The sequence below is a fragment of the Rhipicephalus sanguineus genome, chromosome 5 (genome assembly GCF_013339695.2).
Source record: "Rhipicephalus sanguineus isolate Rsan-2018 chromosome 5, BIME_Rsan_1.4, whole genome shotgun sequence".
NCBI classification, from domain to species: Eukaryota; Metazoa; Arthropoda; class Arachnida; order Ixodida; family Ixodidae; genus Rhipicephalus; species Rhipicephalus sanguineus.
This window is the reverse complement of record NC_051180.1, coordinates 141,308,704-141,323,026: the sequence shown is the minus strand read 5'-3', so window position 1 is coordinate 141,323,026 and position 14,323 is coordinate 141,308,704. Positions and strand designations below refer to the sequence as shown.

Genomic DNA, 14,323 nt, shown 5'->3' with positions numbered 1-14,323 from the left:
CCATTTGTGTGAAGTTTTCTGGAAATATATTCTCATCTCAGGATTTGGCACAACAATTAAAGCTCAAAGAATGACCGCACGATAGCTTTACTGAGATTGACAAAAACAGCATTGGAACGACGATTCATATTGTGACAACTGCATGTATTCAGCCTTCTCGATTGATTTGGCCGAGCGAGTTAGCAGGAATTTAAACTGTAGCACTGTGCATTCGATGGGACATGGAGTTAAACACAGAAAAAAGTGTACTTCTGCGTATTACAAGAAAGAAAATGCCTAGCACGTTCTCTTACTCTATTAACCAGCGTGATATAGAGGAGGTAGACAAATGTAGATATCTGGGTGTCACTATCAATAACAAACTCACCTGGTCAACACATATATCGGCTACTTGTAGCTCTGCGCTGCAGAAGTTGTGGTTTCTCAAAAGGAAACTGAAAACCGCACCTCCTAGAGTTAAGCTTCTGGCATATAACGCCTTCGTCAGAACTAAATTAGAATATGCTTCAATTGTATGGGACCCCCACAACAAAAGTGATGTTCAAGAACTAGAACGTGTCCAAAGAAAAGCAGTGCGCTTCATGTTTAATAAGTATAGGATGACTGACTCGCCTTCCTTACTAATGAAGCAACATAACATCCCTTCCTTAGAATCGCGCAGAAAGGTCAGTAGGTTGACTTTTCTTCAAAAGTGTCTTACCGGAAATACGAAAGTAACTATGCCTCATTGTGTACGTCCCCACTCAACTAGAAAAACTAGACACACCCACAGTAGGGCACTTGCCCCAATTTTCGCGAAAACAAAATCCCATAAATACAGCTTTTTTCCTAGAACTGTGTCTGAATGGAATGCCTTACCCTCCACTGTTGTTGATGCCAATGACTTTGTACGCGAACTGGAAAATTTGTATTTTGTGTCGTGATTGTAATCGATGTTTCTCTTGCGTTTCCTTCTTCTCATTGTTCTTATTTTTGTTTTCTCGCTGTGATTGCGATGTTCTTTATAATTTTTTAATCACTGTACAGCCCCTCCTGCATGGACCACACTGTGGTCTGCAGTATTGCTAAATAAATACAATAAATATTATGTACATTTGCTGCGCTTGTCAGTGTCTCGTTTGTCTCGTTAATACGTCATGTCTACTGCACCAATGTACACCCCAAAGCGTCTGCTGTTTTCACGCTGCCGCTGTCAATTACACCAGATATATAAACATAAAGAACTGAGTACGGCAGAGTGATACAATTGGTGCAAAATGTACGAAAAGCCCGAAGATGTCTCTGAAAAGGCCACAATGCACATGCGTGTTTCGGTGACAGCGGCCCTCTTTGCTGTATATACACAAATGCTGAATACAGTGTGTTTCCATGACAGCGGCACCCAATTGCTCTGACGAGAGAAACCACTACCGGTCGTGCAACTCACGCTGCGCGCGGCTAATTTAGCGGCTGATAAGAGATAAGACTCCATTAGGCTCTGCTTTTCACGCGCTAGCGTGGGGAACTGAACGTCGCGACGAATGAGCGACTCCACGGTTCTCTATACAAACACATGCTGCTGCTTCAGAGCCTTCATCCATTCTTTGCTGGCTGTGCGTAACTGCAACTTAAGAGCTTTCAACGCACTGTTTACGATGCTGCACGCAACTGTGTGCCGTAACTAGCACTACCTGTGGAGGACGTTCTTTCACCTGGCACACTCAGAACAGTGTTTTCTAGGAACTGTATCTATACATTGAGTCTGCAGGTGAAACTGGTTGAGCAAATACAGCGGCAGTGGGCCTGCAATTTTTTTCTCGTGGTGCGACATGCCTTATTCGACTGTGCATTCGCGTCCCCTGTAGAGCGAACCGAAGGTCTAGGATGATTTTGACGGGCTTAACCTTGTTGACATGTATTTTTCTTGAAATTATGTTACTGACGAAGCGAATGATCAATATTAATGAATGATTAATGAGTACCCTAGAGATCTATATTTTCAACCGGTGTTGGCATAGACCTATGAGTAAGAAACATTTTTTCTGTTCGTTTCACCAATGGTGAGACCTTGCCAGTCTCCTGCACTTATAAGCGCCTACGTGATTTACCTGCAAGGTCCGTATTCACAAACACGTGTTCCGATAAGATTGTTTGTGAGTGATCTTAGCCAATCGTGGTGCTGGACATATCATTAACGACGCTGACTGGTCAATGGGAAAGAGTACTTACAAAGTTCAAGCTTTGAGAATTCCAGCACTGTGTAACTTTTCTCATCCCCAGACAATGAGCAATATGTATAGCCTACAATTCTCTGATTCTGAGAACGAACCCGATACTAGAATAGAGTAGAAATGCCATTATGACACTGTATTTAACCTGCAGAACACAATTAAGAGACAACCTACCTATGCCCTTAAGATGCATGAAATGTGTAACAATGTATTTAGTCTAGCCGCAAATGGTTTAGTATACACCGTATTTTTTCCGAGCAGTTCAGGTTTATTTGATTGCCAGTAAGGGCACGTTCAAGCTTTCCGTTTATATATCATTAATTAACCTTTCTTTCTTTTTTTTTTCAATAGCTATCCAACCATATTTGAGAGATACAGTCAACATATGTGCAATTTCCATAGTATAGACTCCCCTTCTTTGATCAGTTGTTGTTTATAAGTTTCGGTACGAGCTCACGTAACCGAAATACAACCAAGCATTTACCTTCAGCGTAACAATTCCGACGTGTGACAACACACTTAGAATCGACGCGTGTACTTGTCTCAACTTCCTCGCGCACGAACGACCGCTTGTCCAATCTCTGGATATAAACCTCCTGAACATCCCAAAAAACCGTTCTCGTCTATCGAGAAAACGCGAACCAGTTATACGTTCTTTGAGAAAGGGAGACTTTCTCGCTACTTCATTTAACATTGTCGGTTGCTTAAACAAGGTGCCCTACCCGGCACGATGTGGCCCTGATAAGAGCACGCGCACTGGCTATTCACAGTGTTCCCTCAACTGGATCGTCGTATCAAGAGAAATCCGCGCAGCGCGTGCTTTCGTGGCTAGTGTAAACACGCCCGGGAGACAGACTCTAGCCTTCCCCCTTCGCGCAGAAATTCTAAGCGACGCCGTCGCATCTTCCGCGAATCTCCCCACCAGACTGCAGCTGATAGCACCGGCGTGGCTGTTCCGGCGGTGGCAGCCCAGTCGGCTGTTGGCATGAGAGCCGAGTGCGCGGGCCCCGCTGCCACTATACTTCCGTGCAGCGCTGTCAACGCTAAACCCCCTGCGAGAACTCGCGGACGAGTCGTGTATAAACATCGCATTGACACGATGAGAACACCGCTTACTGACGAGAGGACCGGCCCAGTGCTGCATTAACAGAGCTTTTTACATTGTTAAGTGTTCGTTGTCACTGCCCAACCGACTTCCCTGATGGCTTATTACAGCTTAATACAAATCTCGCACTCGCTCTCAGAGCATAATAGGGGTGGGGTGGCATGTTCTATTCTATGGGAACACCTATTTTTAAAACAATACGGTATGTATGGTGACATGTGAAGTAAACATGGCTAGCAAGGATGTAAAAAAAAGTACAGTCACGAATAAGAAAGAATAAGAACAACAAATAGAAATACAGCATATTTATATTATTAAATATGCTAAGTATCACTGTATGTTCAGCATCGCCACATAGGTTTTCTCTTATGAGCTACTCTAGCGTAAGATGTTTTTGTCACTACGAACCGTAGAAGACGAATTCACAAAGGTTTCTGTTCATACGAACCTTTTCTTGGAGATTAGTGTACGCTGCCATTGGTAGCTGTTTATCTTGGAGGGTATTTATTTTCACGAAATTTACTTACTAGCTTAAGAGACTCTTGTGGATACACAGGCCCAGATTCGTTCGCTATAGTGTTTTTGCCATTGGTTGGCTGCCTTCGCTAATGATATGTCCAGAATCAGGATTGGCTGAAGTGTCTTTTTACGAACAATTCTAAAGTGTGGTGTGAATACGCGTTCAGATGCGAAATATCATCGGTGTTAGTTTGGACAATGCAAGGTACCCTCAGAAACAATGCACGGTGAGACAGGGACCTGTGAAAATCATTTAGCTCTTACGCAGTATTTGCTCGCTGTATTAGCGGGGCCGAAGTTGTAATAGGTGGCGCTGATGGTGGGAAACAGGGATGTACTACAATTGTACTACATACGTGCACATCGCGTGATCCTGCTTATTCTGTGAAAATCATGTAACACTGCTCATGTTAAAATGGGTGGGAGCCTATACAGACAAGCTGTCTCCCACCCGTCATGTTTTCTTACCACACATGTATGACGCATGCATGAAGTATAATATTATGTTTTATTGTATTGTTCATTCGATTTAGTAACACGCCCACTGTAAGTTTGTGTGACGTATGCAAGTCAGGCACCTCGTAAATCAGAAAGCACAAGTTGATATATATCCAACGGTACCGTAAATTGAATTAACGCACCTCTTCGCCTTTGTTAACATAACGTAGACCCGAGCGCGGGGCTCGCGCTGTACTGCACTCAACTACGGCGCGAACCCGAGCGCCGAGCCCGAGGTCTCCGGCCGGTTGGTCGGCTCGGTAGGGGGAGAGACAGCCAGGGTGGGCTGCTGCGAGGTCTTACCCGCGCACAAGATACGCCGCAGTCAAACAGTGTCCCATTGACGCCGGCCTGGAACTCGTTATTAGGGACCCATCAAGATACCACGTTGACCCTCCCCCACCACCGCGTTTTGCGAGACCCCTCTCTCCCTCCCCCTTCTTTTACTAGACCATCTCTTCTCGTCTCGCTTCCAACAGCTTCGTCCCTGCCTCGTCGCGTAGCGCACAAACCCTGGTGGCTGCTTCAGTGACACACACCGGCAGCATCGATCATTAGGCGCGGTGCATCATCAGTCAGCGGGAAAGGGGGGAGACGCCACCTATGTCGGTCCTACGAGCCGTTTCCACCGCGACACAGCATGGTCCATGCACACACGAAAGCGTGTGCTTGCCACATACATTCATACACCCATATACATACGAACACGCGTCCACGGGCTGAGAGACGGTGCACAGCCCTCCACATGTATCCGTGTATAATATATATACACATAGATAGACAGACGCGCACATATAGCCCGAGGTTCCTTCCGTGGATTCCAGCGGGCTCTTCGTGGAAACTTCCTGCGGGTGCGCGCGCGCGGGCTGGAAGTGCGCGCTTGGCCGCGTGTTATTAGGTGGATTCCGGCCAATATCTTCGGAAGCATCGATTGGACATAATGGTTTTTTCGCGGTGTAATTTATGACTCTCGCGCCCCCTCTCGCGCACTGACAAAAGGACAGGCCGTTTGGAATCTCTGTGCTCTCTTCCTCGTCTCTCCCCCTCTCGCTCTGTCACTCCTGAAGCGCCATTCGTGCTGTAATCCTATGTTTCGTGGCTAGACTGTGGACTTTCATCGTTTGTTTTGAGCGTTTGGTAGCAAACAGATAAGAAATGTGAGCTGCACGGTTGTACATACACGTATTCGCGATACCGAATGCACATGATAACTTTATTGCAGAAGTGATTTGAACTGTTGTTAGCGTTCGCGTGAGCGTTACAAATGCCACATTGAGAAGCTCGCGTTGCATACCGTAAGCGTCACTGTGTGACGTCTACAAAGAAAAATGTGATTTAATGCGTAATATTATCAGTCAAGAATAGTCAAAACATTGCTCATACATGTGGAACAGCCACATTAATTTGGCTTCAAGGCTTGTGTACTGCGTAATTTAATCATTAATTATTCTCTACATATTGTTTGATACATGCACGTTGGAGAGATCAGGCAAAACGGCAGGCAGAAAGCAATCACAAAAGGTAAATGACATTGTTGGTGGTTAATATCAGTGCTGTGATAGTGTTGTTGGTAATGCTGCATGGTTAATAGTGAGTTTAGCTGCGACTTTACAGTGAATCTCAGAAAGAAAATTTAGGGGGCGTTATTACTTGAACAGTTTCATTGTTTGTTACAGCTATGCACCTTTCGTAAGGCTTGCCTAATTGTACGTGTTAGATTCAAGATATTGTTAATACATAGGTTTTCATGGAGCACACCGAAAAAAATCAAACATTTCAATTCACATTCTTAGAAGCAGGACCACTGAGGCAAGCGTCAACAATACGATGGTAATATAAGAGGTAATAGAAGTACTATACAGATGGCGCGCACACAGGAAGTTTTCACGGGTGAAATGTAGCACATACATTGGCAACAACAACAGCAGCACTTTAGCCATTTGGGTCTGCGTTTACATGTGGCCTACACAAATTTCGCACAATGCCATGCATAACGCATTACACTGCAACCTTACGTGCTTTCCCAGCTGTTAGGTAGTGCTTTACAGATGAGCAATACAATGTGTTCACGCATGTTTTAGCGATGTGCTCTTGTACCTCGTATGCTGCATCAGGACTTAGCTGTGTTTGTTTGTATAGTTTTTCGCTAGTCCTTATTTCACATTTCGCGCATATATTTCAATGCTACCTCTTTAAAATTTTAGCACCTTCGCCTGCATGGCAGTGTTTAATTGTTTGCATGTTTATTCACTATAGTGCCCAATTCATATTCTGTATCTACCTACGTGTTATGTGTGCAAAATTTTTGTCACATATTTTAATCTGTATTCGTCTTCATAGCTCGGTTCGTTGATACATAAGGTGGTACTTATTTTTCTCACTTTGTTCATTGCCATTATGTTATGTAAAAACAGAAGCTGCCGTTATTATAAGTTGACAAGCTGTACTTCTTTTTTATTTGTTATTATGATAATGATAAACCAGCAACAAAGGCAGCTTTGGAAACTGAAATCTCTGAAGTCCAGCGGTATAAACATATTTAATGGCGTTCTTGATGTCTCCACCTTGACAAACCACAATAAAGCAGTGTTCAGAGGTGTTCAAAAGTACGATATTGAGACAAAATACAAAGGAATTTCATTCACGTGACTGAAAGACACAAATTTCTATATATTATTTCACAATGCATAAACACAATCTTCGTTAGATGACATAACGTCATTTAATTTGTAGTTTCACCTGGCACGCGCAGACAGAAATGACCCCACTTATTCACACTTTGATTATATATTTCGTAGCTATTAGATAAGCTCGTGCTGCGCGTCATTACGACGTGTTGTGTTCCTGACTACTTCTTTTTACTCCGAATTGATTGTCAGCGTCACATCGACAGTTTTTGGTCAATTTGTCATAACAAAATTCACGTAATAAGATGCAAGATGAATATTGCTTGATATCACGGCCAACGAAATACTTTCAGTGCTTGATCTACGATGGTACTAAAGAAATGTACGCTAGAATTTTATATTATGTATACGTCACAGCCCAACCACAGCGCCGCGTAGCGGCGTATGCAGGAAGGCGACACGTAATGGCGACCTCTGCGCAGCGATAGGATGCTGGGGGAGGCGTGTCCGATGTCAACCAATCACCGACGCGCTTGTTAGAATCGCGTCAAAAATTCACCTTCTGCGAGCAGTCGCCATGAAACTTGCGACGTGCGGCATATTCAAGGCGCGTTAAGGGGATAACCGTGAAGCACGCTTGTATTTAATTGTTTTAGACACTGTCGGGTACTTTACACCAATTATGAGGCCAGAATAACACGATTGATTTAGACAGTGAGCTACTGCAATGGGTTACTGCGTGGACAGCGATTCTACGTCATTTTTTTCGCACTGCTGCTCCAAAAGACATGAAATTATCAGCATCACTTCGCACGTCTGTTTATGAAATGTCGAACGTAGCAAATCCGCATTTTAGCAATTATTTATAGTTCCTAACCTGCGTACGTCTAGCATTGTTGCCATGCGAAGGCAATTCCTGTTTAATGATAAAGTGAACTAAAGCAAAATATAGAGATAGTCAAGAACAATAAAGCATATACTATAGGATATGTGTCGCATATTTTGATTAGTGCGGCTGCTAAAAATCAGGGCGCCTTCGTCCGCACCTTGATATGCGTCCACCGAAAGGCGACAATCCGTACAGGTACGTGGGCTTCTTCATTGTCCATATAGATGCGAAGTTGTCGTGTCACAGCACCTCTTGCATGTGTAATTGGATACAAAGCGTATGTAAGTACGTCAAAATTTATTGCTATTGCTTTTCTTTTCTTTAGTAGGTGTACTAGTAGATGACGCCGGGCTGACATTGATCTTGCATTTTTTCACGAGCAATGAAGATATGTACGTAATGACATTCATTGGTAGTATCAATGCCCTGCAGGGACCCGCATTCGCAAAAACGCCTTACGCTAAAAAGTTTCGTAAGAAAAAATTTCAGCTAATCGCTATGCCGGACGTCTCACTAGTGAAGACGGCTGACCAATAGGAAACGCACTTACGAAAGAGAAGTTTTGTGAATTCGGCCCCAGTACTTCGTGTGAAGCGAGCATCCATGTATTCTCATCGAACAAGCCAGGTTTAGCTGAAGAAAGTGCTGCAGGTATCTGCACGATTACGGCATCCCCACCGAAAATTATCCATTTATTTCCTTCTACATTATTACAAAAAATTTCGAGCATAGTTTGCTGTCGGTGCGCTGCTAGGTTACCACAGGGATCTAAAATAACAATACAACTTCGATCAATTGCACGCAGCATTTGACGAGAAGTTCGAGTCATCAGGGGGGAAGTGAAAATTAGATTTTCGCTTCCACCCCTGATCCCGATCCCTTTGGGCTTTTTCAATAAAGTTCCTCGCTCGCTCTCTCAATTAACGTATTATAAAATCTTCATAAATACGCGGTAGAGCATTATTGAAGGACTACAAACACAGCACGAAACTTGACGATAGGGTCACGACGGCAGCGCTAGACGCTTAATGGAGCGATATATCAGGATGGGGGATATAAGCCAAGCTGACGTTATCGTTTATACAGTTTAGTCGTTCACTTGAAGCCGTAGTAAACTATTATTACGTGTTTTATTGCAAAACGCCCTGCCCAATAATTGTCAGCGACAGTCGTGATAATCGATTTGTGCTCGCTCAAACTGTTAAAAAAATATTTATACATAAGCGAAAGAACAGGCACCCGTTCATTGTTTTTTATTGGAGACCTGTCTATGGCGAACGTTCGCCTTAAAACCAACATGGCAGATATCGTTTCCATCGCATTGTGATCAGTGGAAGCTCTCATCTTACACATTTGCACGTTTGAAAGCTACGACACGGAATAGTGATGGGAAACCAGGTTTTAGAATGTTCAGTCAAACCTTTATTAAACAGAATCGAAAGTTGAAAACGGTTGCAAGCAGACCATTAAATTTTATTCCTTGAACTGTAGTCTAAGCAATGTATATGATGATAATGCGCATGTGATGTATAAAATTTGTCCCCCGTGCCATTATTTCCAACCCAAAGGTTTTAAATATACCCGTGCGTCGCATGACCTTACACTATAGCTACAGTTGCGTGTTTACCGCGCGACGCACGTTAAAGAACACGAGTTGTGTCAGTGCGATAAGCTGTCGCGAGTCACATGTATGGCCACAATATCTTTTTTTTTTTCTTTTTGCAGCAGGCTATAAAAGCGAAGCTTGAGGTACAGACAGCGTTACGACCTACATAACGTGTTAGACAAATCTCTCTACGGGTGACAATATGACGTGAGAACATTTATTTCATTTCTCTCATACGGCAGGTTGTCTCGCACACACTGTCTGCCGCAGGCGCGACCAGATGCTTCACACGTACCGGACGGCCGTTGTCGCACAACTGCTGAACGACGCACAGGTGGCAAATAAACCACGCGCGATAAAGCTAACGTCGCGATCGAAAACTCCTGCGCCACGCGACTGCAGTTTAGCAGGCTTTCTTGCGACGCGAGGCCACAACACTCAGCGTGCGAAGGCCAAACCGCACAACGAGGGAGGAAGCGGGCGAGAGCAGAGCGTTTAGAGGCAGCGGCACCCACGAGGCCGTAAATTTGTCCGCGGCCGTTAAAACTGCCAAGAGCGCGGTCGGGATTGGGTCGGTCGTTCGCAAGCGTCGTTCGGCCGGCAATAGACACCCTCCGAGTTGGCCATTGGGCTGCCGGGTTTTTATGGGGCTGCCTCGAGCACGCCGACCGGGGCCACTCGAGACGCACCCCGCGGCCACGGTGCTGACAGGATTACGAGCCGCGCCGCGGACCTCTCGAGAGAGCCGCGAGGGGAGGAGACCGGCGCGATATTTACGAGCGGCCCGAAGCCGCGCTCGGCTCGCGGCGAACACCGGCAACGCCTCCGCGTGGTCTCGCGCGTGCCGCGTGTTTACTACTAGACCGCGCGGCGCAATGTGTGTGGCAGCGACTCACTCTGGCCGACGTGGACTTTTCGCATCCAGGGGTAGATCTGCGGCGGGTTGTTTGGGTACGCGGGCTTCTGCTGCGAAGACTGCTGCTGCTGCGCTTGTTGCTGCTGCGGTTGGCTCCCAGCTGTCGGCGTGGCCTGCTGCGCTGCGGCGGCCGCGCTCCTCGGCGGACTGCTGTGCGCACCCTGCGCGGGCTGTCCCGGCGACGGCGACGAACCCCGCGTCTCGGGACTCGACGGCGACTGGGTGCTGGAGGCGCTCAGGTCCTGCGGCGACGCGGCCGTCGACTCGGGCGCCGCGTACTTGCAGCTGGCCGCGGACGGCGTGGGCGTGCGCGGACTCGGGTGGCCCGCGGCGCCCGGCAGCCGCTGCCCGCCGCAGCCGGGAAAGCCGTGCTCGGCGCCGCCGTTCTGCAGGTGCGCCGCCGGCTGGCTGTACGGTCCGCCGTAGGGCTGCACGGGCGACGCCGGCCCGCTGTAGCAGCCGGTGGCGGCGTACGGTTGCACCTGCGGCGTGTAGTAGTCCGTGTCCTGGCCTCGCTGCTGGCCGTAGCAGGAGGCCAGCGAATTGACGAACTGGTACGAACTCATGGGTGTCGCAACTCAGGGCCCACCCGGGGGCGCCATGGGGTTGGCGCGCAGCAGCAGTAAGCAGCACACGGAAACACACAAACTGGTAGGAGCACACGATGCCGACCGAACTCCACCCGATCAAGCCTCAGGGCACGACTGTGCCGCCGGCCCACGGCCGCTCGCCTGTTATACGTGGAGGGGGGGCTGAAGAGGGGCAGCCCTGGCCACAGCGCCCTCTGCACCTTTCTCGCGCACGAGGGAGAGAGCTCCGGCGGGGTCCGCTGCTGCTGCTTGTCGCTCACTGCTACGTCGCTGCCGCGCGCCCCATGATCGATTCCCTTCTGGGCGAATGAGACGCCAAGAACATTTCCCTCCTAGCCCTGAGACCGCATTATAATTTCTTCCAGCGGCAATTAATATCTGCCAGCTCTCTGCTATCCTCCTCACCCCCGACACGGCAGCGTCCGCCGTCGAGAGTAGTCCGGCTACGCGCGTAGCAGGCCGCGCCGCCTCCTCGCCGCCGGTGCTGAGCGCGCCGTCCCCTGCGGAGCCTGGAGTCGCGCTAGAGGAGGTGCGAGCCCTCGCCCGCGCGAGAGGATTTTCCACTCTCGTTCCCGGCTGCCATGGCCACCCCTACTGAATGACGTAACCGGCACGTGATGGAGAACGCTCCGCCTCAACGCGCGCACGCATGCGCACGGCCTTCGCAGATCGAGCGCGCCGCGAAACAAGGTTTATTTTGCGCGTCGCCGACGGAAGTGAATGGAGGCCGGAAGTCGCTCTAGTTTAGTAGCACTTCGACGTTCGACCGTGTTGCATCACAGGAGTCGGGGACAACCCCGGCGATCGAGACGCTAGCTGTCCACGCTCACTGCCGCGTGATTTAGATCACCATTTATGTTCACTTGTTGCCGCGAAGTTTACATTTCTTTCCGCCTGGATAGGAGTGCACTCCAGCTATAAGGTAGGATTTTTATTTCGTTTTAATCAGTTCTCATAACTTTTTTTTTTCACTATACTACTCTCCGTAGTCGCTTCCTTTAACGCCGTTGCCGCTACCATGCCCCTCTTTACTTCGTGTCGAATTATCGTTAGAAAAGTGTTCCGCCATACATGAAATAAACTTTTCTTTCACCCGTTCGAGTTGTGAAATATTTACTCTGTAGTTTTCGTTCACCTATATCTCTCCGACCACACCACCAGTACGGTGACGGGATGCTAACATCGTGCGGTGACCCGTGGCCTTATGTACTACTCTCCGCAAATAGAATAATATAGGCTACACCGTTACCAAACATAAGGTCGAATATTGCCTGAACAACTTAAGTTGCGGTCGTTGACCCGTCACCACCTTTCTTACAGACCTATAATATAGGCTATTGCTTTAGCGCAGTTTTGGTCAGGTATTACGGGAACCATTAAACTTGCCCTCGTTGAACTTCCGCAGACACTTGTCAATATAATCGACACGGTCATAACTGATAGTCTAAGCTGTCACATACATTAATATGCATTCTGAATAAACATGCGATTTTCGCGGTTTTCAATCAGTATCGTTTTCTTGGAGAGATAAATATAAAGGAATAATCAGGGAGGCATCTTTGATCGTACACAAATTTATTTGGAGTTCAATCGCCGGGCGCCAAGTTATGCCGCGTGGCGTCCTGTCCGATGCGGGCCCACGAGGGAAGCCACGCGGCGAGCCACGCCGGCGGCTCCCAACGGCTGCGCGGTTCAAAAGAGGGCGCCAAAACACGACGCCGGCCCCTCGCGCGTCGAGGACGCCATAAATCTCGCGCGAAGCGTGCGCGGCTGCCTCGCCGCCGGCAATGCCGCCGGCTCCCTGAGCGGCGTCGACGCCGTTGCTGGCGCTCTTAGCGACCATTACTGTCTTCTTAACGCCTTCGGTACGACTCGGCAAGGTGCGAAGACCCACGCTAGCGCGAGTCACAGGTAAATCACTTCCCTTTTGCCTTCGCTCGCCGCCTTTCTTTGTGGCAGACCGTGGCGCTCGATGGAGGCCGCCATGACTGCTTTAAGCGGCTATGTAAACAAACATGGCGCCGCCCATAGGCGCCGGCCACGGAGCTGGGCCCGCGCGCTTTTTTTGACCTTCTCGACGCGCTCTTATGAATTCGCGAACACGCAAACGTTTTTGATCGGTGCGAAGGCGTGCTCGCCTTCATGTACAACGGTTCGTCTGCGACTGGTCGCCGCCTACTGTGTTTTTTATACATGCATGGCTACGTTGCCGCTTGAAATAGCGGGAGAAGAGGATCGGCAACACGTTTGCTCTGGTGTCATTACTTACCGTCTATTCTGATCATGGTCAAAGCGTCATTGTACGTAAGTAACGTGCAGGTAAGGAATATAGTTACGAAGTGACGTGCGACGAGTACGTCTTGCTGTTCTCGCGCATATAGGTATTATGCCTTTGTTCTCTGCGGTTTCGCATACGTAATCAAAGAAGATCGACACGTTGTTTGTTTTGTTGGCCACGATATCGAAATCGTCCGATGTCCAGATGCCGACCCCCTTCAAGAGGAAGTCTTCTTGGACCATTTTCATTGGTCGATCTTCTCCGTAATGATATGCGCAACATTGTGATTGGTTAGAGTTTGCTCTCCCGAACAACTGTGGCATAATAACTTTTTGGTGAATACCTTGGGGCCCTTGTTCATCTAGCACCAGTGTTGTACACGTTCCTCTAAATCAGGAACGAAAGTTCGTTCCTCGTTCCTTCCCAATCTTGGAACGAGTTCCCGTTACAAGTTCCTTTAATGCGAAAGGAACTCGTTCCAGTTACATTTCGAAAATTGGAACGTGTCGTTACATTAACGTTACATTTGAATTTTTAATCAAAATGTAGTGCCGCATAACCTGAGGCGAAATAAAGTGAGCAATTTAAGGCTAACATTGAGCTACATATATTTACGAATTTGACATCGCCGGCAGTAGGTTATATGTAGATAAATGAATATAAAGAAACGCTCCTAGACGAATTTTTTTAGAGACCACCGGCCATACTACAGACACGTCTAACTGCAACTTTCGGGCTCGTCTATTACAAGTTCAACACATGGGGCACTTTCCACGTCAGCCTTCAAATGCGCCGTCAGAATACTGCGGTTCAGATATTCAGATCGAAATTCCCACACATGCACATTCCCACACATGCACCAATATAAATAAGCTTCTTGCACAGGAAACCACATCGAAAAGAACAATGCATGCTCGTTTAATGAGTGCTGATTCAATATCGCAATGTTAGTAGAAAATAATGTCCAGGACAGATATTCGCAACTTAATAAAGCCCCTTGTTCGCACTCAGCAAGAATTGCATCTCGACGTTGGTATCCGACTGAGGAACCTGTTTTCTCGTCAGCACTTCGTTGGCAATGTTGA

At 47.6% G+C, this 14,323-nt stretch overlaps 1 protein-coding gene across 1 annotated transcript in view; it reads right to left on the bottom strand.

Annotated features, from left to right (window-relative positions):
- The window catches only part of LOC119394285 (homeobox protein Hox-A5), a 76,255-nt gene extending 65,006 nt beyond the window's left edge, over nt 1–11,249 (bottom strand). The window contains exon 1 of the mRNA XM_037661567.2: nt 10,351–11,249. Coding sequence (XP_037517495.1) covers nt 10,351–10,936 — 586 coding nt within the window. The 5' untranslated portion in view covers nt 10,937–11,249. The remainder of the gene's footprint in view (nt 1–10,350) is intronic.
- Between the last annotated feature and the right edge of the window lie 3,074 nt (nt 11,250–14,323).